The sequence below is a fragment of the Cylas formicarius genome, unplaced genomic scaffold (assembly GCF_029955315.1).
Source record: "Cylas formicarius isolate icCylForm1 unplaced genomic scaffold, icCylForm1.1 PGA_scaffold_12__32_contigs__length_19106922, whole genome shotgun sequence".
Lineage (NCBI taxonomy): Eukaryota > Metazoa > Arthropoda > Insecta > Coleoptera > Brentidae > Cylas > Cylas formicarius.
Window position 1 is genome coordinate 5,673,085 of NW_026844225.1, and position 26,563 is coordinate 5,699,647.

The 26,563-nt window shown below is 33.6% G+C and overlaps 3 protein-coding genes across 5 annotated transcripts; 1 reads left to right on the forward strand and 2 right to left on the reverse strand.

Moving 5' to 3' along the window:
• Positions 1 to 5,619: 5,619 nt before the first annotated feature.
• LOC132708578 (C2 domain-containing protein 5) lies at positions 5,620 to 14,359 on the reverse strand. 2 transcript variants are annotated; one of them, XM_060680972.1, is made up of 16 exons: positions 13,998 to 14,359; positions 13,645 to 13,942; positions 12,431 to 12,770; positions 10,355 to 12,249; positions 9,413 to 9,577; positions 9,195 to 9,363; positions 8,933 to 9,077; positions 8,743 to 8,876; positions 8,258 to 8,684; positions 8,104 to 8,205; positions 7,746 to 8,052; positions 7,627 to 7,695; positions 7,437 to 7,576; positions 7,260 to 7,385; positions 7,065 to 7,211; positions 5,620 to 6,226 (listed from the first exon to the last, which is right to left on the reverse strand). In XM_060680972.1, exons 1-16 carry the CDS (start codon positions 14,172 to 14,174, stop codon positions 6,161 to 6,163), a joined length of 4,707 nt encoding a protein of 1,568 aa, XP_060536955.1. In that variant the 5' UTR covers positions 14,175 to 14,359; the 3' UTR covers positions 5,620 to 6,160. The 2 variants fall into 2 exon arrangements, with proteins under 2 accessions (XP_060536955.1, XP_060536956.1); XM_060680973.1 differs by lacking the exon at positions 9,413 to 9,577.
• An 83-nt stretch (positions 14,360 to 14,442) lies between these two features.
• Positions 14,443 to 17,110, forward strand: LOC132708579 (uncharacterized). 2 transcript variants are annotated; one of them, XM_060680975.1, is made up of 6 exons: positions 14,443 to 14,983; positions 15,041 to 15,204; positions 15,374 to 15,488; positions 15,674 to 15,823; positions 15,881 to 15,993; positions 16,044 to 17,110. In XM_060680975.1, exons 1-6 carry the CDS (start codon positions 14,587 to 14,589, stop codon positions 16,266 to 16,268), a joined length of 1,164 nt encoding a protein of 387 aa, XP_060536958.1. In that variant the 5' UTR covers positions 14,443 to 14,586; the 3' UTR covers positions 16,269 to 17,110. The 2 variants fall into 2 exon arrangements, with proteins under 2 accessions (XP_060536958.1, XP_060536959.1); XM_060680976.1 differs by lacking the exons at positions 15,374 to 15,488; positions 15,881 to 15,993; positions 16,044 to 17,110 and having other exon boundaries at positions 15,674 to 15,818.
• A 902-nt stretch (positions 17,111 to 18,012) lies between these two features.
• On the reverse strand, positions 18,013 to 23,893 carry LOC132695705 (voltage-dependent calcium channel subunit alpha-2/delta-3). The gene is given in 19 exon segments (XM_060660134.1): positions 18,013 to 18,299; positions 18,355 to 18,583; positions 18,637 to 18,826; positions 18,882 to 19,014; positions 19,074 to 19,313; positions 19,372 to 19,633; positions 19,688 to 19,940; positions 19,995 to 20,140; positions 20,199 to 20,572; positions 20,625 to 20,699; positions 20,755 to 21,128; positions 21,184 to 21,403; positions 21,456 to 21,703; positions 21,762 to 21,893; positions 21,947 to 22,078; positions 23,151 to 23,412; positions 23,472 to 23,582; positions 23,636 to 23,717; positions 23,774 to 23,893. Coding segments are annotated over 19 exon segments (3,642 nt in total). The 5' UTR covers positions 23,863 to 23,893; the 3' UTR covers positions 18,013 to 18,209.
• Between the last annotated feature and the right edge of the window lie 2,670 nt (positions 23,894 to 26,563).

Consider the following 26,563-nt stretch of genomic DNA (forward strand, 5'->3'; position numbering starts at 1 on the left):
AAATGTAGTAAAAAAAAGAATAATTTGCCAGGTACATTTTGCGAAAGCAGCGTGTTGGTATTGATGTGGTTGTTCGTTTTCAAATTGTTTTCTTACGCCATCTGTTTTCAGGATTAGAATCTGCTTAGAGACATGCGGCCTGGTGAATTTGAGTTATTGAATTTCTAGCCAGAACGTGGCGACCCAACGGCTAAAGCAGAATGTACTGGAGTAAAAAATCCTACACGAAATGCAGCTAGGTATCGCTAGATGACGCAAAGAGGTTAAATGGAACATTTTCTGTTATTTCAATATGCAATTAATTATTATGATTCCTAACACGGCAAAACTTTGAAGTTCTTGTCGATAAATTGTAATTAAATAACAGGAACTAGCGCCAGTATTTTATAATAGATTTATTTTTCTACGGAATAATATCTAGATATTCCCGAAGGAAATCGAGAATACTGGCTGCTTTCAACAGCCGGATATTATCGCAAAATCAAAGGAAAATAGTTCGAATTTTTAAAATGAAAAGGAAGTGATATCATGAACTCCTGGAACGGAATTCGAAAATTAATCCGTTTTGAGTGACGTGTTCGCCTTTATAATTCAAACACTGAAACGGAAATAAAATTAACGAGTTCGTATTTGTCTTTTGATATCATCGACGCTTAATTAAAGGTTGCTGCAATAGCTTCACAAATTAGGGCGAATAAAACACAATATTCGTCGTTTTATTACCCTATCCGTTAGCCAAGAGCACACAGACCCTGATTCTTATGTGGACACTTTTTTTTTTGAGAGTTGAACCTAATTCCAGCTCAGAATTTCAAGTGCCTAATTGAGAAATACTTACGGGAGGGATGTTTGCGACAGCTTTGAAATAGTATTGTTATCTCTTGTTAAACTAGTAAAGCTTCGGCTTTGCTTGCCGATACAAGTAATAGCATAAGTTGACACTGCATCATGTGGATTTTAAACTAATGGCTTTTGGATTAGAGTTGTTGGAACTAAAATGTAGTAGTTGCGAGGTATATATTGCACGTTGAAAGTGATCTTTCGTGCCGAAGCTTTAAATAGCTGTTATTGCTGACATTGTGTTGTTATCAGCAAACTGCAACTACAAAATATGGTTTATAACTGTAATTCCAAAGCTTTATATCAAGCAACAATGTAATTAGTAATCGGTGTAAGCGAGCAAACTCATGGGTTTTCGAATCGTTTTGTCTTTCATTTTTTTGAACAAATGTGTTAGAATTTGTAATTACTAATTCGTTCCTAACTTTTAAAATATTAAATGGACTGATATGGTCGTAATGCATAATGCATGTTAAAATGGTAAATTATCTATCTATTTATCGGGAATCGGCATGAGTTATCAATTTAAATGAATGAAAAAAAAAGGTTTTCTTAAATATTTAATTAATATAATACACATATAATTTTGTTGTAGGTTTTTAACATTTCGTTGTTTTTTATTTCTCGTTTCTCCATTGATCTTTATATACAATAACTATAGCACATTATATTAAAAGTCGCTATTTTTTAGATTTTAAAATATCCTGGACTGAAAAAATAAAACTGAAGAAAAAAGCATACCTAATTGGTCCACGAACAATAAACTACAATTATGTGTTAATGGACGTCGAATTTGCCTACAGTTGATCCTTTCAGTTGATATTTATTCAAGATGTGCCGTTGGAGAGGCATTTGCTACTCTAACGGCACGCCTTATCCTTCTTAGCTCAACTTAAATTTCAAATTTCTATAGAAATACTGCCTTTTGTAAAGAAAAAAATTTTTTTCGAATAATATGTGACATGCTTGCGATGTCGTCGGGAAATGGGAAATTGAGACGGTAAATCTTAATCAAATTAATTGGAAAACGGAGACGACTTAACGATAAAACGTAATATAATTGACAAGCCGCGACAAACAGCTATAAAAATAAACGGCTAGCGTTATTTTGATAAACGGTACGACATTCTAACAAATAATAAATATTAAAATTCCATGTTTACGTACATATTTATCACGAAATATTTTAACATCAAAATGTATGGAATTGACCGAGGAAAGCGAACAAGGCTGGAAAAATATGGAAAACAAATTGCTTTATCGGAGACAATTAAATTTAAATCGAATAGAAAAGTTACGGTTAGATTTTGAAGCACAAACACGTTTACCACAAAAAAACTTTCGACTTTAATTTTGATGAATTTCCTTAAACAAATTTACTTGTTCGAATTTATATAAGCTCGTATTTTTTTTCCAAATTGGTCTCTATTTATTAAACAAACATTGAACAGAAATGACGAATTATTTCATTTCAATTTTTAATCCGCTTTGGAAACAATGTTGGTTTATTCTAATTTTGCAATAGTTTCATATATTTATATACGACTATAGCCAGTGATCCAAAATAATGTTAATAACGAATGCTTTATTTTAAAAAAGCCTTATACGGTGAAATACTTTGAAACGAAGTTGTCTCGAGATCCCAATTACAATAACAATTAAATTCATATTTAAAAGCATTTATGTTAATTTGCAAGTAGCTGTAAAAAATAATTCCAAATGACCCCCAAAAAGAAATTTAAGAAAAAAAATTACCTCCGTGTTTAAAAATTATAAAATGACTCTTTCGATTCATATATACATAAAAAAATAGACATTGAAGAAAATTGGATTATCAAACACTTGGTAGATTTAGCCAACACGAATTATTATAGGAAAACCATTAAAATACAGTTAGCGTTCTTCATGCAACAAGTTTGAGCTGCGAACTCGATAAGGGACGAACTTTTATGGAATGCCTCCACCCAGCAAAGTTGTTACACCTCAAATGTTAAGGCATCATATATTAAAACACACATTAATAAAGGTAATCGAAACCGTATACAATGAAAGCAATCCGGATTTGTCATTGGTTTTAACGAAATGTTTATTCTAGATCCGATAGCCACGTTATAATGACACTTAATTTTTGATAATGTCGAATTGTATACCGCAAAAATGTGATGCGAACATCTGCTCTAGCTTGAGCGTCAATACACTTTGTTTCGGTAAATAACCTTGGCTGAGGAAAACGTTAATAAATAATAAAAAAATCCTATTAAGAACAGAAGGGAGAACTCAAATGCTTAAATCCATGTAATGTTTTCATTTGTACGGTAGATTTTACTTCACCTCATATAAAGTAGAGGTCGAGTTTCAATTGAAGCTTGCCTGTCGCTTAGAAATTTCAATTAGTGGTAGGTTTGCGTATCACCAGAAAATATACCGAAAATTTATTTAGAAAAACGTATTACACAAAAAATAGTTAATTAAGAATTTAATTCGGCATGTATTTCCGAAACTTTGAGATTAAAAAGAGAGAACGTTCCGAGTAAATCCAACAAACCAACCGCAAGCAGAAGTTGCAGCAAGAGGTATTGCGCATAGCGTGGGCTTTCTCTATATAAACGTCTCCAGCACTTTTGAACACACAGTTGCAAGCAAATTTTTCCGAAGACATTTTCCAACGGAAAACATTCACACCAAGTAAGAAGTAAGGGTAAGTTGTATTTGCACGTTGTAATTTCGACTAGTGGGATAAATTTTTCGCATCGGTGAGCAAATTTCAATTTTTTCTTGTGAACTTCAATCTGTTATCTGTTATCTGTTATTTTTTTAAATATAATATTAAGTTGTTAATGTTAAGTTGATCAAATAATGCTATTAATCTTTGCGGTATATTTTTTTGCTTCCTGTTAATTGTATGTGCCCCTATCGGTCCTGAATTTTATTTTTTTGATTATAAACGAAAATGAAATTCATTACTATCTAGAAGGACAAAAGCTAGACATACCAAAAGAATGGAAAACATTTTCGCACTTTAAATGCGTGTTGTGTTTCACCAATTGATTCTATTTACGTTAGCTGTCGCTGTAAATTGTTTCGAATCCCGAAATGAACTGAAAGTCATTAAATGCAAAGGCAAATCGTTTTGATTTAAATCGAACTTTGCGGAACAGATTTTGAGCATTTCAACGACTTAATATCCACAAAATTTTACTTAGAGGGGTTGAATTAAATTTCTGTTGCGGTAATAAGAGATTGTCGTGATTGACGGTGATACCATATTAAAATAAATCGTAGATCTTCAAGATTTATATTTTTACCATTTTGCGAATATGCTAGATACTAATACAAGAAAATTTAGTCATATTATTTTTTTTTTTAAATTGGGCACCGTCATATTGGTATCAATCTACCAGATTCGAATCAAATTAAAAATACTACGCAAACCTGATGATTTTTTTTACTTGTTTTAGAATGCTACAAGCTACAAAAATGTCCACTGTTTTCCGATTTTCTGTCATCTTCTTTTGCTGCTGGATGTTATCCACAACAATATCATCTGTCATCAATTGCCCACCAAACAACATTCAACAGGAAATCAATCCCAAGCTAAGACAACTGTGCTACGCAATTGAACAAGCTCTTGCTGAGTCCTCAGTGCAACAAGATGGATGTAAGAGAAAACAGTTTTTGTTTTCTTTTTTAAAAATTTTTAGACAAAAATTTAGATGTTTGTACCTACGCACGAGAAATCTCAATTTTTTTTTAAATTGCAATCATTTTGTTTTTTTTGTAGATGGCGCCAGACTTGTGGACGAAAGAAATACCAATCTGAACACCAAACGACAGGACGTGGATCATGTATTTCTAAGATTTGGAAGGAAATTTGGAATTTAAATGTTTACATGCAACGCTGAACCAACTTTAATCGCTTTCGGTGTCCATATATTAAAATTGATTATTCCAGCTTCAATGTCGCAAATGTAACAATATTTATCTATTTGTCGTTATAAATATGTCGTTATTAAAACATGTAAATTAAAATGAATGAATTTAAAATATTACCAATAAATATATATTTATAATTGCGACGTTTCTCTCCGGGTTTTAATTTTACCTCTGCCTGCGGAGAATCGTATTTAAACAGTCACTGTGAATACTAAAAACAGAACGGCGATAAATATGATTGGTTTTGTAAAAAAGTCAATTTCCCTTTAATTGTCTGGGGATTTTTCCTTATTTTGTTTAATATACAGTAAGCACGATATTGTAATTTAAAGTTGCTCGCTAAAAAAAGAATTCAACCAATTTACGCATCCACCAGTTCGTCATTAATCTTAGAAATCGCTAGAATAAATAAATTATTTTATTTTGAGTATGTACTTACTATATGACGCGGCATTCTGAACTAGTATTAAATTATTCCGATTTTCTGTTCGCTAGAGAGCAAAATTTTTTATCAAATCTTTAAAATTATTCGACAAACATGTAGGTCCCATATATTTTTTGGACGAAGTCAACATTATTTTGTTTAAAATTTTTAAAGCTCGTTTTCGTACCTATGCAAGACCATTAAAATGGAATATTGAATAATTTTAATCGCAACGTTGCGACACAGTAGACATTGCTAAACTCAAAAGAAGATTGGGAATCAAAATAAACTCATTGGAAGTTGAAAAACATCTTTTATTTCTTAAAAATTATATATATATATATATATATATATATATATATATATATATATATATATATATATATATATATATATATATATATATTTCAAACATACCAACGAAGATCAAAAAAGCGCAAAGTAATTTGTAATTCTTAATAATTGATAAACTGAAATTGAGTCATGTAGTTTAGAGGAAAAATAACGTAAACGAACATCTATATGTAAAAACTACTAAATCACAGGCAAAGCTTATTGGGTAAGACATGTAATACAATAGCTAAAATTGTCGAACAAAATTAATAAGTTTATAAAGATAAATATCACTCAAATTAAGTACTTCGATTCACATGTATAAATTTTTAAATGTAGTTATCACTCAAATATTATTGCCAAACGAACTTAGGAATCAGACTTGACTAAACAGGTGAGCATTTGTCTTATAATTATGCTTAAAAAACTGCGAATATCGAGTCTTAGGTATTGCCAGTATTTCCTTGCCGCTAATGATGTTAACAAGGTAATGCCAACTTAATATAATTAATTATTAGCTTTCAGCCTCAATAAAATTTCAGCAATTGAGAACGAAGACTAATATTTGCCATGGTACTTTTTGAGCAGAAACAATCCGTCGACAGACACACAATCATAACTACAGAACCATCAGACCTCCTCCTTGTAATAAGAAACAGAAACCACATCTCCACCTACATTGATAAGGCATTGACCCTGAAATAAAGTTTTTCAAAATCAAATTCACGAAAATGTCATCGCTGCTAATTTATGAGAGAAAAATGGGATGCACTCCACAGATGAAGCCTATGAAATATAAGATGAAAATATCATGTCATAAAATTTTATGCACAAGCGTACTTTGCAAATGAACTGCAAAATGACAGCTCATCAACTGTGAGAGTTATGTGCGACGGAGTGTAAATATAAAAATATTATATCGCAAACAGAGATCAATCACTTGAAAGGTTGTGCTTTTAATTGCGAAACATAAATTAGATGAAACTCGGTCTTATTCTTACTTAACCCATTCATAAAATTAATTATTATTCAATTTATGCGTCTGACAGCTATCCATAGAACCAGCGGAAGAGCAAGTAAATGAATTCAAGTGTTAATTAATTACTTTCTCGCATACTATTTAAAGTTGTACCCACCCATCCTACTCCCATCTGCAAATTGGAAATGAACTTCGTGTTGGTCAAGAAAATTCGTTGTTTGCAAAATCAAATTGGATTTAAAACAAATTGACCTTGTATACTCCTGTCTACACTATTCGACGCGAAACCATTATAACATTTTTCAAGGACACTTTACATTCGATTTTTAATCAGACGCTTTTCTATTTAACTTACTCCAGTAACGCTGGTGTAATCTGATAGTTATTTGCGATTGTCACTCTAATCAATATCCTTACGACAAAGCGCGAAGGGCGAAACAGGATAAATAATCATTTGCGGAACTCAAATATTAATTTGGAAGATCTAAATTAATTTGTATCAAATAACTTAATTCCGGATAGTGGGATGAATAGATAACTGTTCGCATTTCTCACCTGATTTTTGTGTAAATTATGATTAAGTACACATTCGGTGATGAAGAATGCAACTAACGCATTGCCGCCGAGCGCCGTTACATGGGATCTCACTATTGCTAATACCTCCGTGATAAAACTGTGGATGAAACCGCTAGAACCGCCTTCCTAAAACCATTTTTTTTTTAGACCCAAAACAACAGAAAAAAAAGTTACCTCTCTTATAGATGTGGTTTCTCTAATGAAAAAGAAATTCAGATTGCCCAGATATTGCTCAATGTTGCCCCCTGGGACATACGAAAGGGGGGTAATATCAACTCCGTGCATTTCCTTGTTCGGAATCTACAACAAGAAATGATTTAAAAGAAAGCAAAACAAAAGGCTACGAGTTACGTGGCGCTGTTTGAGTGATTGGCTTCTATATTTCGATGGCGATCTATTTGATCGATGTTTAAGACTGGGTTGATTTGATTTAGAAATATGCGACGCATCTTGTGAACTGTCCTCGTCAAGTTTGAAAATTAAATCTTCGTCTGGAAATGTATTAACATACTTGCATGTGACTTCTAGAAATAAAACATACCACCTGCTCTTCTTGACTGAACAGACACTCCTGGCAGACGCGTCTTTTTTCCCAAACCAAGTGCCATACCTAAAAACAATATCGTAACCCCAACCCATTTAAAATGTAGGCTGTGTCACCTATAACGCAAAGTTGTATCTCATCCGATTCCGGTAAATCGACCCTAAACTGTAAATCACAAAGGGCACACGGAATCATTCGACGCAATTTGAAGTAAATACTTTGTTGCAAACGCACAAAGTGTTTTTGCAAATTATACGGCGAAACGAATTTCGCTCTGTAAATTTGAATGAACATCTGAAGATTCTTTACTATTTCCAGATCATCTAAACCCGGAACGGACTCTGTGTTCACAACGTGAAATCCATCAGGGACCTTCTCTTCCATGAGCAAGTTAACTACTTCAGCATCTTCCGGATCGTCCATCTAAATTTTTTTTTAATATTGACTGCAGTCAAAAAACATGCTACGAGGTACCTCCAATATGCTGCAATCTTTGTTGGCGCACGTGACATCCAGAGAAGCCTGTTCTTCATCCGAATCTTCATCCGATAAATATTTATTATTTTGACTGTCATTCTAAAATAGATAATTACAAAATTGAACACATAAGAAAAGACAGGAAACCCACTTTGATTTCGTATATTTCCCGGTTTTTCTTTATCGTTTCGTTAAGCATTTCCTGCAGACCGGCGACAATTTTTTCATCAGATACCCGATCGGATACCAACAAGGGTAACACAGGGGGAGGCAATGATGACAAATAAATAGCTGTTCCAGTTGCAACCCCAATCAACATTTTCTCTCCGATTGAAATGCGTATATTTAAGCTAAATATAGCGTTCATCCCTTTTATTTTAAGTTTATTGACTATTACTCGGTGCAACTCGTATTCTAAGAAAGGCAAACCGTCGGATATCTCCCTAGCTATGTACTCGCCACGAACATCTTTTAATGGCCGCGAAACGTGCGATTCAATAAAACACCCTTTCCCAACGTTTGGAATGTTTTCTATGGGCTCTATGGTGGCTATTAGAACCTCTGGAACTTTGCTTTTGCTAAAAATCCAGCCGCTGACCTAGACTGCGTGCAAACAAGGACGAATTTCACACTTACAAGCACATAGGGCACTTTAAAACTTTCGCATTTACAGGTACCGTTTTTTCGTCGTAAGGCAAATGAGTTATTGCGCACATTGAAGTACTGCCGACGTGGTCTGGACTGTCATGAATCGATTTTTGAAAACCATTCTACGACAAACGAGGAAATATACCGCAACGTAAAAGCGAGAAGTCGAAACGAGTACCGAACATTTCTCCTTATCTGAAACTTCTTTTAAACTCCTGTGCAGAAGATGCGCATTAGATAAATTGTCATCGTCGCTCCCTGAGCAATTATTGAAGTCTATTAGGGCAGCGGTACCACAAGCGCTCAACACACACACATCTTCGCTATAAATTAAAATCTTTTATTTCAAAATAAATAAATAAAATAATAAATGATGCATTGTTTTTAAAAAATTGTCTTTATTGAAAATACTTTATTGTCGGTAAAAAAGGAGGACTTACCATATGCTTGCAGACTCGGTATAGCCCAAAACTGCGTTACAATTCAAAGTTCTAGCGTGTGACCTTATTTCCATTCTTAGTTCCGACCACCAGCTGTCTCTAGATTCTGGTTCTTCAACGTTAGTAATTCTCTCGAGAAGTTTTACTGATCTGGCACTGATAGCGCCACCTTGAAAAACCACGAGCACTAACACAAAAACAAATTGCTATGTGCTAACCTATATGAATAATAAATTTAGGGGGAAATGTGTTCATGGTAAGAAATGGATACTCCAGCATTTCAAAATTGTCCTGATTTAGCTGCCCTCTTCTTATATAGTTGTTCCTCATTAGATAAGCAGCCGTATTACTAGTCGACCTGTCGCTTCCGGTTAAGCTGTTCCCTGAGAATGCCATTTAATAGTTTAGTATTGCTAAGAAATTTCGTTACAAGAACAACAAATTGTAAAATGTATTGCCTTCGCTTTTTTTTGCTAAAAACTCGTATCGAGGGATATTATAATTATTATAAAATTTCAACGATTACAAATTTGTATCATGCATTTAATGTAGCATCGCCGACAGTACCTATAACTAAAATTTAAGATATCGGAGTGTTAGCAACATTTAAACTAATGCTGGTACCTACAACCATTTATAAAAGGGTAGAAAACTGCAAGCTGCTATACCCTAAACATTTAATTATGGGAATCTATTAACGTTTTATTATTTTATTTCCGGAGCTAAAGGGCACGCAAGCTTTTTTGTTGTACAGTGCTATAAAGACACGCAGAGCAATTGTAATAAATTATTAAGATAAAACATAATAAAGTATCCGGAATGAAATTATAACAAAAATGACTCGTTTATCGTTGAGCAAAAGAATGTGAAGTTCATGTAGCCCAGTTAAACACAAAAGGAACACCAATACCACTTGTATCAAGCATTATACTCACTTTTGCTAAATATTCCTAAGGTAAGAAGATTAAATAAATAAACTATGTTTATACCGATTAAAAATTATTTACATCAAGAAGTAGGTACATTTTAATCAAACAACTAATTTAATAAAATAATTAAATAGAAACGAATGTACCTACTTCCTTCTGCTACAGATTTCATTTCAACACTTTTTGTTCGCAAAAATAGTATCATTGCGAAACATTAACGTGAGAGCTCACCTTTAGGAGTAACACTCAAATCAGAGTCGGAAGATCTACGATGCAAAGAGGCTAAACTGATTTTAACTGGCGAATGTGATAGTTTGTTGGCCTCAGGAACGTCTTCTTCCTTGGATCCGCCGCCTGTTCCATTGCTTTCTTGTGCAGATGAATGGGTTTGCCTGTTAGATGTTATGCATGCTAATTTAGTAGTGCTATGAGCGTGGGAAACCCCTGAATCAATTTCCGTATTGCCAGGGTGCAAATGTTGAATTTCATAACTGGTGTTAGAATAATTAGTGGGGGGGAATTGGAAAGGGCAAGGAGTATTTAATATTTCCCTAGAAGTTTGGGTTTCTTGATCTCTTGTTAACTTATTTATTTCATGTTTAATGTTTAACATGCGCGATAATATGTTTTTGCGGTGTTTGTTGTGGTCGTGGCTGCCAATCTTCATATGTAAAAATTTGAATTTATTCTTCGTTATAGTTTCTTTTTCTTGGGATAATGTTATTTTGGGCTGATGTAAATCGCTATCTGAGAAACAACTATACGTGTGATTCCTGGGTATTGTAACGTGGCAAGGGCTCGATAAACACGGTTGGGAGTGTTTCAAATACTCAGTCTTTAATGTCGCTAAGGACTGAAACGGTATACCCAGGACCGTATCAATTTGTTTTGCGTACTCCGAAAACGAAGATGCACTGGCTGATTTTGGAATGAAGCCTTTCTTTTGCTCGCTGACGTCATTAAAAGCGAAATTTCCAACCAAACTAGGCGACGTGGGCGGCGAATAGGCACCTATTATGTTCACTTTTTCCAAAAGCATAGTTTGCATGGCAGTTTTCACCAAACGTTTGGGTTCTACATCAACTTTGTCGAAATTTACCGATGCAATCAATTTATCATCGTCACAACTATGACTGTCGTTTATTAAAATTTCACCAGCCTTACCATTACCTGAATACTGATCGTGACGTTTTTCATTTACATTAGAATTTATTTCTTTATAGTCTTCTACAAATTTTGACATAAATGTTAAATTTTCGTTTTGTTCTACCTTTTTATTTTTCCCTATGCAATCTAAATCAGATTCAAATGAATATCCGAGAGTGGACAATGTCGGTAACGAATATTGCTTTTGCAAACCCTCCCTGGGTAAACACTTCTGCAGTTTTTCAATATTACTTATGACGTTACTAATCGTTTCTAAGTCATTATTACTTTTGTCATATTCAAAATCTGAACAAGAACTACTAGTATCTGAACTGGAATCTGATTGCAATTCACTCATATTATCCTCCAATATGCTGGACTGAGAATGACTTTGACTTAACAATTTGCTTAAAGGTTCCAGCTTTTTCATGGTATCATCCTCTTTAGGTGGGTTCTGCATTTCGAGTACGCAAGTTAAACTATTTGTGGCTTGCAATACGGATCTCGCGAGCATTTCCGCCATCACACTGGATTCACTAGTGGCTCTTTTAAAAAATTTTCTTTTTTCCGTACTAGTTACGGAAGTATCTTCATCGGCTTCCTCTCCAATTCCGTCACCTAATTTAGCTCGTAATGCTGTCATTTTTCTGGACAATGATTTCTGGGAACGCTTGAACTTTTGAAATCTTCTCGACATAACAGACTCGCCTCTTTTGTCTTCCTGACTTAGCAACGTTTTTAATGAAGTATGGTCTTCATACAAACTAGGATTGGATACAGAGGTAGATATGGAGCTAGAGTCTAAAGATGTATAAAGACGTTTAGAAAGTTTTTTGGGAATGCGAGTTGATGTACATTGAATTGATTTTGGTCTTAAACATGGATCGGAAAATTTGAATGGGGCGTTGCGATTCTGGCCGGAAGAGCGTAAGCTGAAGCTTTTACCATCACCGACAAAGTTTAGATAATTTGAAGCACTCCTGAATCCAAGAAATAAAGTTGTTTTAGTTGTAGATTTATCATGCGCGTAGAAGATGTATAATTATAGATAGATGTCATTAATAATAAAGATGAAGAAAATTACATTTTTATTAATGATTATTTATAAACGTCGCAATTTTCTACATCGCCAGATATTATTGTATTAAAATAAACACTTACTCGTCTTTGGCCGCTTCCGGAACAGATTGTGAAAAAGTAACAAATTTAACCAAGGTAACCGCAGTTCCAATCCCTCGCGCTACAATGCCTGACTCTCCTTCCAAATCAAAACATTGTTTATATCCGATAACCGCATTGCTTCCTAAATTTAAAGCTTTCACACCAATTTTTCTTTGCAATTCACCAGAAAGCTTAAAAAATAATGTTTGTCTTGCTTCATTTGACGCTCTCGGGGTCCTAATTTTATCAATCCATTGGTATTCCGGATCATCATCGACTATTAACTCTTCCACGAAGCCGTTAATTAGTTTGATTTGATAACCTTGAGGTATGTTTGAAGCTGGAAACAAATTTCGTAGACAAAGTAACTAACAAAACAGATTTTGCAGATTAACTATTAATTTTTAGTTATATGCAAAGTACCATGTTTTTTCGTAATATTTTTAATATCGAAAATTGTACCTATATATTGCAAAAAAACTAATAATTTTAATACCATTCAAAATTTACTTTAACGGATCAATCTTCATATGACGCGGTACATAGTACTTGATTTCATGTATTTTGTTTATTGTTTTTTTGGTACACTCGGTCGATTTGGAAGTTGATAATGCCGCCCTCCCTCGAAGATAAAATACAAAAAGTGTGTTTATTCATTTGCAAAAAAGTATTTTCGAATTCGAATCCCTATCCTTCTGGGAGTTTCAATTGGCAATTCCTCTCGGTCACAGATTTTAATTAGTCGGTAGGACCCGACATTAGAGACGACTGTTATCTGGCCAGCCCCTGCCTTGACACAACAGTATAAATATATTATTTATTGATGGATTTGCCAAATAACAATTGGTTATAATATCATTGAATTTTTATTTGGGTAAGGTCCCTTAAAAGGCACCTGAGAGAGAGATATACTCCATCTAATACCTTCAGGGTTTTGTGGCCGTCAGGTCCATTTTACCCAACCAAGGTGGACTTTGTGGATTATATACATTAATGTAGGTACCTAGTGTGGAAAATTGAAGCTGTAGATTAAGTAATTTAATAATTTGTTTTTAGCTATGTAATTAACTGTCTAGAAAAATGTAGTTCAGCTCCATTTTCCCAGTTAGCTGCATTTATATATGTTGATATGACTCAAAAATTGTAATGGATTGGAATGTACACCCAGTTCAAGTCATGATTTATTGCAACTAAATAACTAACCCTAAACTTACAATAAAAAAAATGAATCCCACAAGATGATTGCCGGAATCTGTTAAAGTCTGAGAATAATTCAACTTTTACAGTAACATTTACTTCACCTCTAATGCCATGCATTGTATCATATACAGGAATCCAACCAGATATTTCATGGTGAGGATTATTATCACCCACAGCAAGTTGGCCGGCAGCAGGCAATAAAAGAGGATTTAAATTTAGATAAACCTTTCCGATCGCGTCATTTGCAGAATAAGTGTCATGATCCATAACTCTTATTTGTAGAGGTTCGTCTTGTAACTCAGAATCATCAAGCTACAATGTAGACTCAAAAATAAAACGCAAATTGGGCTCCTTGTCGTTAGTTTACCTCGAACCTATACCAATCTGTGTTCCAACGAGGGTGCAATGTTCTTCGACAAACATCAGTTTTGTAAGTTATATTTCCTAATTTAATTTCCACATAAGCATCTGTTGTGTCACTAGATCTATCCATAACAGGTAAATTTTTACCAGATATTATTTTTACCTTAACTTTTCCAGGCATTTTTAGTCAATCAAATGCAAAACGACAATTAATTAGTTACAAATCGATTCAGAAATGTTTGTTATCATTTGCCAAAAACGCAGCGCACTGAACACTCGTGCTATCATTTTTAACATCGCTGGTCTATTTAGAGCTTTAAAACACTATTTTTAGATACCATTTACAAGTGGTGGGTTATAAGTTGAGGTTAGAAATTGTTGACGATGTTGACATACTTCTTCTTATATAGTAGGGGCAAAATCATCCTTCAAATTGAAGAAGAACTAAATGTCATTCTCAGCTGGACATGACTTCAAAATTATACTTAATATCAATAATGGAAAAGAAAGGACAAATAATCAATGTTTGTGCCCAATTATGTATATAGAAATGAGAGTGTATACCCTCTGCAATGTTAATATAATAGGCAATAATGGATAGTAATTCTGTTGATGAAACAACAGGCAAGTGTAGTAGAGACAACAGTATCAACTTGGGTACTTCACACTCCAGTCTAAAAAGTACAAAAAGTTTAGACAAATCAAGTTCTGGAGGGAGCCTAAAGAAGGGTAGCATCCAGTTTAAAACCGAATCCCTACAACATGAGACTGACAATCAAAAAATTCATGGAGACGCTTCACTTAAAGTGCCTCAAAAAATAATTTCAAATTGGAGACAAGCTTGTGACAAGACGAAAGATAAGACAAAGGATTTGTTAAAAAGATGGAGAACACTGCCAGAAATAGAAGCTTTAAATGTTCCTAAAGCTGAGGATGATAGTCTAAAAAGTGATAGTTACAGGGAGAGTGGATGGAGTGTTCATATATGGAGTAAGTTATAGCTTACTATGAACTGATTGGAATTTAATTATTGTTGTTATTTTTAAGCTACCTGGGTAGACAGGTTCAGTATTGAATCACCAGATGAGCATAAGGATTCTTACACATTGACACCCATACAGAAACATAAACTGTCACACTTTTTTAGCTATTTATTGGATCATGATCAAGATAATCTAGTTTGTGAACAAGATTTTGAGTCATTAATAGAGGTATACATTTTAGAGTTAATTTGTTTTACTATGTCAAGCATTCAAGTAATAGTAATTGCCTAATGGAAAAAATTACTTAATGTAGTGGTACCTCTTATTAAACTGCATTGGTCATGTGCTTATAAGAACCTAATAATATATTTTTTTATGCTGCTTTGGACATTCATAGAGATTAAGGCATTTTGCTGATTGGTCAGTAAATTCACCAGAATTTAACATTTTAAGGGAAGTTGAAAGAGGTTTTATATCATCATTTTTAACAGACATATCAGATGAAAAGTTTGGTAGGGTAATTATAGTTAAGTTGTATGTTTTTTTTTTTTTTTTAAGAAAACTGTTTTTGTTTATTTCAATACACCCTGTTTTACACACAAGCAAATGTTTTTTTTGTTTATGTTATAAAATACTTCTATTAAAGGCACATGTGATAAAAGTACATACAACCCATTCATTCAGTGTTAATTTTTAGGCTTTGAACTTCATAACTTAAATTATATTACCAAAGAGGGATGGTTACACACATGGGCAGAATTAATAAAAGGATCCCGAACTCTTAATGATTTTCCAATTTGGCTACAGTTTTTTGTCAAAGTACTGTTTCAAGTGATCAATAAAGGAGGTATGGAGCAGTTATAAAAGAGAAAGGAAAATAAGCAATCAGTAAATTTTATTATAGGGACTGGTATCATTACAAGAGATGAGCTGGCTTGTTTTTATTCATCAGTCCTTTGTCTAAACACAGTGAAAGTAGGAGAACTATTGGATATTGCTTACCAAGCTATGACTTCAGTGGGTCAGTTATATATCTATAGAAATATATTTTATGATTTTTTTTCCAGAATGGCGATCATCCACTTCATTATAGATCATTTCGTTTGTGTTTTTCTAATTATTTATTGGGAAGGTACCCAAATGGTTCAGGGCACTACATACTAGGAGCCCCACCAGCTGAACAGCCTTCAGCAATGTTTCCTGTAGATTATTCTGCATTAAATGCACAGCCTGAAGATTTAGAGCAATATATTCCTGACCAAAAATCAAGTAGAAGAAGCGTTGTAGTTTAAAGCGCTTAGCTGTAGGCTTAGGGGAAGTTTTTGCACATAGATATTAAAAAATCAAATCGCTGTAAGTTTAACACCATTGTATTGTTATAAATATATTTATGTTGCAATTCCAAACGGCACCAATGTACAATTTTTAATATGATATGATATATATGATTCATATAGGTCTTCGCAGCATTCATTAGTGACATAGGGTTGTTACAGCGTTTGGACTCTATGCACCTAAGAAATTTCAAAAACGTGTGCATCCACCATCGGTCAAGAAAATTGTATTTTAACTTTTATTTAACTTTATTTTTTATAACAAAATCCGTTCTGATAAATAACACTTACAGCAGCAACAATTATTGGTTTTGATGATCTTAACGCAGCATTGCTTGTTTTATGCATTATATTAAAGCCACCCATAAACTGATTTCTATAATAAAAATATTAAACCATTTTCATTTTACACAAGTGCACCTTTGTATATAAATGAAATTCTAAATAATATGTGATATTAAATGTTTTTATGATATGCTGAAATCTGACTGGACATTTTGATGTTCTGTATTTGATCCGCGAAATTATTAAGTCACTTCTACCTCTTGATGATAATAGGAATTCTCTTCTATAGGTAAATGGTTGTCCAATCAGATTCTGTGATTGTTATGTAAAACGATTTTTTCCGTAAGATTAAGTTGCACAATGATAGGCTTACAACAAATAGTGTTCACAGACATGACCAATCACAAAATTTGACATATATTTGATCCAAAGTTAATATTTAATTTATATAAGACACTAAAATATTGTTTAGGGAAATTTGAAATCAAATAGATATTAGTTTGGTCACTGGTCTATGCTTATTTAAAAATTATTATAGTTGATTAATAAAAACTATAGTAAAATAGTTTTCTTAAATTTTATTTCCTCCTCATTCTCCAACTCAAAAAACACATTTAAGAAAAAAATCCTTCAACCAAAACAATTTATTAGTTGCTGCAGCACTGATAAATGCGAGCTACAACTCAGTGCGTTATCCATCACAAGCTTTAAGTGCAATTCCTTGGCTTTTGCTACATTTTTTTCCAATAAATTATGAGACATTAGGTGCAATGTTTCTTGGATAGTGACAGGAAATTTTCCTTGTTCCCAAACCAATATAAGTTCCTTTATATTTCCTCTAATATTTTCGTCATTCACTTCAAGCAGTATTTGATCAAAATTGTTTCTAGTTTTTAACAATATATCATTATTACATGGATGACACACTGGCACTTCAGATGCTGTTGCCCTCTGATTCGCTGTTGTGGTTAAAGGAAATGCTACCCGTTTATTAGATATCCTGGATTTGGGAGGTGGATTTGTAGGATTGTAATTCAACATTGGAGGGTCGTTCCAGCCAGGTGGTATAACTGAAAAACATAAACAATGGAGCTGTGAGTACTACAAGACCATGAAAAATGCTGCTAGGTTCACCTTTTTTAGGATCATCTCCCATTACGTTTAATTGTAAATTTTTGTTTCTCTTGCTAAATGTACAAAAAACATAACCTCATTTAATTGTTTACGTTTCACATTTTTTGACAAATGAAAAGAGACGAAGGGTTACTTACTTGTCATTGGTTGTCCACGGATCAATCGGATTCAAAATATTTTTGAAAAAAATACTGTAACCTACATCTTATATAACATGAAATTACCGGAATCCCAAGTAGATTATAATTAATCCTCAATTAAAACACATTTTCAATGTATATAATCTTTAATTGTAAAAGTAAAATTCATTGTGGAACATAGTTAACCACTTTTTTTAATGTTTGAAAAGGAAAACTAACAAACCAAACACAAGATCTGACTTCGATATTCCCATCCCTCGCGGCTGTTTAATTTTCCTTTCGAGACTCTTCGTTTGACTTGCTGTTGACTTCTGTGCGAAAATATTTTTTATTTTAATATTTAAAGGTTGATATAGCATAACGTTACAAGTAGAATGAAAGAATTTTTTACGAGAGTTGTTGACTTGCCGCAGGCTTGAATTTCATGCTCCTAAAATACAATATTAATCCTATTTGTATGTAATTAGAAAATACTTATAAATTACTAGGGGATGTTCGTTGTAGCAACCCGCGAGTCTTCTGCGATATAACGAATTCAAATACAATTTGTGACAAGCCAATAATGTGCTATTCATTTCTTCCGACGTAAAAACTGGTGCGTTTGATATCCTTTGAGGTTCTGTGGTGTAAGTTATCTTGTTAATGGTAGGACTTTTGTTTTCTATAGCGATAAACGCAAGATTACTGTTAGGAATTCTTTGAATATAGTATGGTCTGAAATGGCGATAAATGAATTTGATATATTGTGGGATAGTTGGTGGGTTCACCTATCTGTGTCTGTTACTTCGCCATGAAAATTATCTTTGATAAATAACATTTGTTGTAACATAAAGAGATTAACTTTTGTTTCGCAAGGGTAAAACAGTTTGGCGATTTTTTCCGCGTCCGAGTCGTAATCTTCCCCTTCATCATCGTCATCATCGCTCTCAATATCGGACATATTGGACGCAAAGGCACCTATATATAGAATGACTATTTTAATCTCCGCGTTTCCCGTGAAAGGTCAAGTTACCTTCCATATCTTCGTACATATCTTGAGCTAATGTGAATATGGGATTAAATATGTGTTGAAGATTTATTTGACCTACTATATAAACTATTGCTTTTAAAATTTTGCTTCCGATTTGAGCAAACGGATAAAATGACTAAAACAATGTACAATTTATATAAAAATGTATCGAAAATTAGTGATTACTTAGTTTACATTCTGTATTCCCAGACTAGGGGTTGGTTCAGTTTCTTCTCTACACAAGGCCTGATAATCATACAACGTTTTCATTTTAAAAATATTTTGTTTTAACATAGAAGCTAGAATATCGCCCTCGATTTCCCCGAAAAACTTTCCCACGTTGGCTACCTTTTCCGATACTAGAATATACCCGGAATTATCGATAATGTAACATGCCAGATTTCCCCTGCACTTGTCACAATGCGAACACTGATTCTAAAATTTGCACCAATAGAAACCCACTTTGTTTTTTAATAATTTTTGTAGTATATACCGATAATTTGTCAGTAATTTCGTTCACCTTGTTGGTGAAACTTTTGTGATGAAACTGGAAACCAACTACAGATCCGGGCGCTTCAATTCCGGCATCTTTAACAAATATTGCGTAGCTTCCGGTCACTAAAATGTCATTGCTAGTCATCGCGGAATCAAACGGCACAGAATATACGAAAGATTCAGTATCAAACTGATGTTGCAACACGGCACTTTTATACCATTTTTCGTCGATGGCTCTCGGATGTAAATCTCCGAATTCTCTAAAAGCAAAGACGATCATAATACCATAAAACGACAACGAGATTTAAATTTACTTGGTTTTCGTTTTACTACTGGTATCATTTACAGATTCGTTGAAGATATCCCATCGAGTAAGGCCGCTCATGGTCGCAATAAATCTCAGAGACACTCTAAAATCTCGGAAAAGATCTTCCTCAGCTTGGGACTGAAACGTCCATTTTTCGTTGAAAGGTTCGTAAGTATTTTTGGCATCGAAGATGAGCCTCTGCATTAGCTGCTCGTCGCAATAATAATCGTCATCATCGAGAGTTTTTCTTCCACACTCGACTGAAATAAATGTAATGACGGTAAGTATAAAAATTAATGAAGCGATTAAATCACTTTGATTTATATCCTCGGTTTCCATTGCCTCGTATTGTTTCTCCCATTTGAAATCTCTATCGTATATTTTTCCTAGAAAATGCAGCAGTTCTTGTTCGGCGGTAGCGAACTCGTGACCTTCTAAATAATGGTACTTGCAGTAAACCCTAAAACCAGCTCATTATGCAGAATTCATAATCGCGTAGAAATGGATTAAGTACCTACCATTTAGGGTGTATTTTCCATTTTCCCTTGAAAAACGAAGTCAAATCTACCCCCGTAAACCTGTTGGTACCGATTTGATTACCTACTTTTAGGGAATAATTGCCGTAGTTATTTGGTATCGCGATGGCAATCGAAAAAGGAGTGCCTTCTAATGGAGCAAAATAATAATCGTAAATTTCTTCCGCGGTTCTTTTATAGTCGTCATAATGGTATTTAATTTTAATGTCGTGCATACTTCCTTCCGAACCATTGACTAAAGCAAATCGAAGTTTTAAGAGAGTTTCACTGATTTCTCTAGGAGGTAGGTCTTCGTCTAGCTGTTCAACTTCAGTTAAATCTATGCTGTTGTAATTTTCCTTTAATATACCTTCGAACTACTTCACGATTATTGCACGCACAGCTAAACGGTAATATTAATTAACTTACCACTGGACGCAAATCGGGGTGCATCAAAACGTACCCATTATTGGTAACTATAAAAGCGTAAGCGTTGACGCCAATCTAAAAATTATTTTTTTTTGGTTCTGATTGTCTCTTAATGCAAAATTTTTTGTACCTTGTATGGAGTAGTTAATTTCCTGAATTCATCTATAGGTACATCCGTTCCTGCAACTCCCAGCAACTCAGCGGTTCTGGTATCGTTCATTTTATTTATTTTAGTGTCAAAGCACGGTATCGCGGCTGATGTTAAGAGTCTATACGGTTCATTAATTGTGGTATCTGTAGCGTCGTCGTACTAGGAATAAAGTTAAATTTTCTCTTGAGACACTCTGTAATCATACATTACAAATACCGTCACATCCGCGTATGCATGAGTCCACGATACCGGATGATCCTCTTCTTGTAGTACCAAAGGGCGCGCCACTACGTAGATATATTGTAGAACGGAAGCAGTTACTTGTTCTAACGTTTGAACGTGGGTATAATATCCTGAAAAAAGTTTGAACTCCCATATTTGCATGCACCTCTTTTTCCAATTAAATACCTCTGTTTGCACAAGACATCCATTTAATTTCTTCCACATTAGTAACTTCTTTCCCGATAAGATAAGTAAATATCCGAACAGGTATATTCGTGCCATTAAACAGGTAATTTAATTTCAGCACTGTATCGCTATAATTTGCGTTCACACCGTCGGTTATAATCATGATCGCCTGATTGCAGTTCGTGCTATTTTCATTGTTGCATCCTCGAATGTCTCTGTACTAAAATAAGAGACTTAAAGAGTCCGCAGAACGTATTCATCGAAAAACATACGTTATTTAAAATATCGAACGCTATTACAAGAGCTTGCTCAACGTAAGTTTTTCCGTTGGGCTCCAATTTTTCGATTGCTTGTTTGAATATGTTTATGTTCTCTTTGGTCGCTTGGACGAGTTGTTCAGCAAAACAAGGCACTATGTAATTGGTAGTTTCTGAATAGTTCAATACATTGACGTAATCGTTATTAGAAAATGTATCTAAAATGCTAAACGCTGTCAGTGAGCCGATATGTTTCCCCATTCCTGAAAAATTAATCAATTTTTGATGCCCGAGATTTCTAACTAAAACCTACCGTTGTACCATCCATTGAACCTGAATTGTCCATCAGAATGACAACGTCCTTTGTGCAAGTAGCTGCTTCGATAAACCAAGTGCGAATGCGGCAGTCAAATAGAGTTCGTATCTCTTTTTTATGTTCCAGCCAATGCATAGCTAAAAGTCAGAATATAAGTACAAGTCGAACACTAAAAGTTGTCTAGTTATACCTGGATAATGCCTCATAAACCCAGTAGAGCTGCCGAAGTATTGCCAATACAAAGCAGGATCTGATTTATAATTTTGCGCGAAGACACTATCCAATTCTTCGGACCATTGTATCGCAGCAGCAGTTGCATTTTCTACAAACAGAATTGCTTTTTTTAAAGTTTCAAAAAAGCTTTAACGGGTTCTTGCTTTGAAATATATTCCATTTTTTTTTCAAATAACATAAATTTTAAAAATTGTTGATGGCTTTAATAATAAAATACTAATCAAGCTAACTCTGCTCCTGGCGAAGATCGACTTCTACTTCAAAAAATTTTTCATTCAGGTAAATGTCTAAACAGTGTAACAATAATTGGTCGCTATTAATTAAAACATAAAATTGTCACTATGCCAGTGAAACAATTTAAATTTATAATTTTCTTGCTTGTGTTAAGCCTTATAACTTACCTTAGTTCATGTCGTCTGATAAAATAATCATGGTGTAAAACATTTTATAGGAGTCAAAGTTTCTGTTGCATGCCTAATTTAGCAACAAGAGAGTTTGTAAATATTATTAAGTAAGGTCCGTAGTCTTAGTTGAAACCAAATTTTTATTATTATCTTCGTTTTCCTTCTTGTTTTCTAGTTCAGAACAATAACTGCGTAGCACATTTTTTTAAGTTAGGTACTATGGTGTTTCATTATTAAATTTATTAAATAAAAATCGCATAAATTAAATTTAGGCGCATTATTATTAGTAGTAATGGAAAAATTGCTAACGAAAAGCTGAACATATTGCCAAGATTGCCAACGTAACTATTTTTATGGTATTGTACAGTTCGCAAGCAATCTAAGTATAATCGAAAACGAATTAGTTCAATTTGTTGGTTCGTCGTGTTGTGATGATGGAGGTGCGCATTTTTTATCCAATCTTCGCGAATGCGCCAGAATTGTAATTTGCAGCAATTTGATATTGGTTAGCGATAACACGGTATAAACTGTAAATAAAACAAATTAGTTTTCGATTTTGTTTAGATTGCATGCGGATTTTAATTCTGATGAAATGTTTTCTAACATTCTAAAAAAAAATGCATCGCAACGTGGCGTGCTGGTTTTTGTGACAATAAACCACATGCGTTCTAGCAGCAAACCGACACTGGTTTAATTTGGTTATATTTCGTTTCCCTGCAAAACCAGATATATATCCTTAAATATTGGTCCACGCACCTTTATCATAGACATTAGTCGGTACATGTACAGAACTATGGCTTGTATTCACAGGAAGATTATAAAAATGGGTATCGTTGTTTAGATGCATTGTTAAATACATTTGAACATTTTTCTTCAACGATTTAGGCAATTTTATTTCTTTAGTTCCGTTTACCCCCGAAACCACCAGAGGTGAGTATTTGGAGCTGTAATAAGTATAAGGCTTATCCGCTAGAAATTCCGCCACTTCAGCAGTAGCTTCCGCTTTTTGCTGGATGCACTAAAAATATATTACACACACACATACATTCACGAAATATGGGATTACTGGCGCGTTACCCTAATTGCGTCCATTTTTCTATCCATCATACGTAGAATATTTTCTTTTATTTCAGCGAGCAAGGTGGTTGGATCAGTTGCATGTACTCCGGCATTCAAATGTCCATATTTCTATTTTGGGAAAACTTCAAAATATGTTTATTTCCTCAGTTTTCATTTCATACCTGGCCTATTTCCGCTATTTTGGTCACTTCTCTTCCAAGCATCCACAACTGATCGCCGATGGTATTTGCCCATTTCGCTACTCTTTAAACGAAATTTATATTTTGTTTAACGAATTGACATTAAAGTACGAAACTTACTCTTCGCCTTGCAAGGAACATTTTATAATTTCCGGATATTGTAAAACGATGAATATAACAGAAACAGGTGCACTATTTACAAATAGCATAGTTAGACGCTTTTTTGTGTATCTACTTTTAGCTGCAGGTTAACAGTGTGACTGGGAGCGATATTAACCACGGCAGCTATTTTTAGAGGCCCCACTATATCAAAGTTGGCATTGTACCTAGATATTTTCCTATGATCGAGATTCAATTTTTTTGATGTGGTTATTTGGGCTTATTGCTCAGAATTTATTTCCGACATTAAGAAGACATTTATTTTACTAATTTTTCTGTGTTGGCCCTCATTCCGAATTGTCAGAAATTTCATCAGAAGTAATACATAATGTAAAATTACGCAAGTATATTTGGTATATAATTTATTAATTACTTAATTAGATTAAAAAAGATCAACAATAAATCTTTTATTGCCCTCTATGTTTCTCCCGATCATTGTTCTTGTGTTTACTTTAGTATAATACTTCTATAGCACAAGTTTTCAAAAAGTTACATGCCATAGTGTTTCACTATGGCACATTAAACTCCTCTGCAGTATTTTACAATAATTTAAAAATTTTCTGTAAAAAATAAAACAAACATAATGTGTAATGCCACAAGATTGCCAACATAAGCTTAAAACTCTTCTGTATGGAAAATTATAAAATATTTTATAAGAAAGTAAGCAACCAATCTAAACACAATTAAAAAGCAATCTGTTCCAATTTGTTGATGAGGTGTGTTGTGACGGTAGATGCCCTTATTTTAACTATTGGCGGATGCGGCACAATTGAAATTTGCAGCAATTTTAAATTAGTAAACAATAAAACAGTAGAGTTTGTTTATTTTATAAACAAGCAAGTTACATAATAATTGTTCTTGACTAAAAACAAATAAGAATCAGGGACCTATTAAACATCTATTACTTTCGGCAACCCCCATTGCAAAATTTTAACTATAGATTTTTGTTTTTCATGTTCGTTTTTCTAGTTAAGAACTGTATAGCATATTTTTCTAAAAAAAAATACTGCAAAATAAATTCAGGCGGATTATTTTCCAATAGTGCAAAAATTGCGAAAAATAAAACTAGCCTAACGTCAATGAGAACATGGTCTTACAACTCTAATTTTTGGAATTTGGGATAGCCACATAGAAGACCGATTCATCAGAAGGATAAGAATAAATTGGAAATAAAAACGTAATATTCCTCAATAATCAAAAATATTACAGCTTGATCAGGCAACACAGATTACCACAGTGCTGTAGCAATGAAAGCATAATCTATTCCAATTGTTGGCGCCATCCATGGGGCCCAAACGTAAACAATTAGCTTTAAGTTTTAGTCCTTTGCACTAGAGGGCGCTGAGATTAGAATAAATAAGGTTAGTTCTGTGACCATAGTTAATAAGCTGAACTAGCCTCTGCTTCTGAAAATTTTTCGATACCTCTTTGACTTTTTGTCCTCCTGGTGGTACGATTCGAAAATGGATTTGAACCAGACAAGCGCAATCAGCAAAATTTTTTAGTGATTTCCAATCGCCACGTTTTAACATTTGTTTTTTCTAATTGTGATATAAGTAAAGGCTGGTTAAATAAAGGTCGTGAAGTGATGATTAAACTTGAATCCGTGGACTTATTTTGCACATATTATCTTCAAATTATACAACTAAATGGACGCTAAGAAATCATAAGATTTGATTCGTTTTCCAAACGTAAAATCCTTTTAATGATTCCATCCGCCATGCGAGAGCAGTCTTATAATAAAAATCGAGTGATTGGAATCGATGTTGACGAATCGTATATTCTCTCCACTCGGATCGCTGAACGGTGATTGACCCAAAAATCAAATTAACGATTAACATGAAGAAACGATGGGATTATTTTTATGAGATGTTTTATAAGATTTTAAAAAGGAGATTTGAGCGCTCACGTTGACAATCTTTTAAAATGTGAACCTAGTTTGGTTTAACGATCCTTGAACAGTTTTTGAGTTATTGGAGAATAATCCTCCTGAATTTAATATGCGCAAACATAATAGTAAGCAATGTTTTAAAAAACTATTTTACGTTTATTGTTATTAACTAGAAAACATGAACAAGACAAACGAAAATCACAATTACACCCAATAAGGGTTGCCAAAAGTTTTAAACAAAATTAATTACACTATCGCAACACAACGCACAAAGAAATTAAGTCAAGGCTGCAATTAATTCTCTTTAAATAACTATTTACATAAAAGGCGTAACGATAGCATTAAACACGCTTTTTGGGAATAGGAAATGCCATATAATTGAAATACATAAAAACGCTACTTAATATGTTTAACTAAAGTATCACATTTATTATATATTGTATAATTAACACAAAATTAAACATTAAACGAAACTATTCTTTAGCAGAATACTTTATTTTCATTCTGAAATTTTCTTTAGAAATGCGAAACATATTTGCTGCTTCAACTGTTAATGGATCTGGTCCTGAAATCATATTTATATTGAAAATCTGTACCTAAGCTGACGCAAGAAAATCAGAGCGCCAACTTTAAATTGATGGATCTTTAGAATAAAAACAGCGTGCAGTTCCAAACAAATTTAATCGACATATAGGGAGGGGACCATCCCATTCCATTCTCTCTATATCTTCACAATAATGACAAGCACACTTCCCTATTTTCTGAAATGTTTGTATTCTTCTATAAGTTGGAGACTAAGAATAAATTTATAAACAAAAATAAATTTAAATATATATATTAATTAAGAGCCGAATTTTTAT

Bases quoted from the DNA above. Each gene is read 5' to 3' on its own strand.
- LOC132708578 (XM_060680972.1), bottom strand. From the start codon at position 14,174: ATGCCTGGAAAAGTTAAGGTAAAAATAATATCTGGTAAAAATTTACCT. The intron at 12,771-13,644 runs GTAAGTTTAGGG...ATTTGTTTCCAG, and splicing joins TGGGATTCATTTTTTTTATT to CTTCAAACATACCTCAAGGT. The intron at 9,078-9,194 runs GTAAGTCCTCCT...TTTAATTTATAG, and splicing joins ACCGAGTCTGCAAGCATATG to CGAAGATGTGTGTGTGTTGA.
- LOC132708579 (XM_060680975.1), top strand. From the start codon at position 14,587: ATGGATAGTAATTCTGTTGATGAAACAACAGGCAAGTGTAGTAGAGAC. The intron at 15,489-15,673 runs GTAGGGTAATTA...GTTAATTTTTAG, and splicing joins CATATCAGATGAAAAGTTTG to GCTTTGAACTTCATAACTTA. The intron at 15,824-15,880 runs GTATGGAGCAGT...ATTTTATTATAG, and splicing joins TCAAGTGATCAATAAAGGAG to GGACTGGTATCATTACAAGA.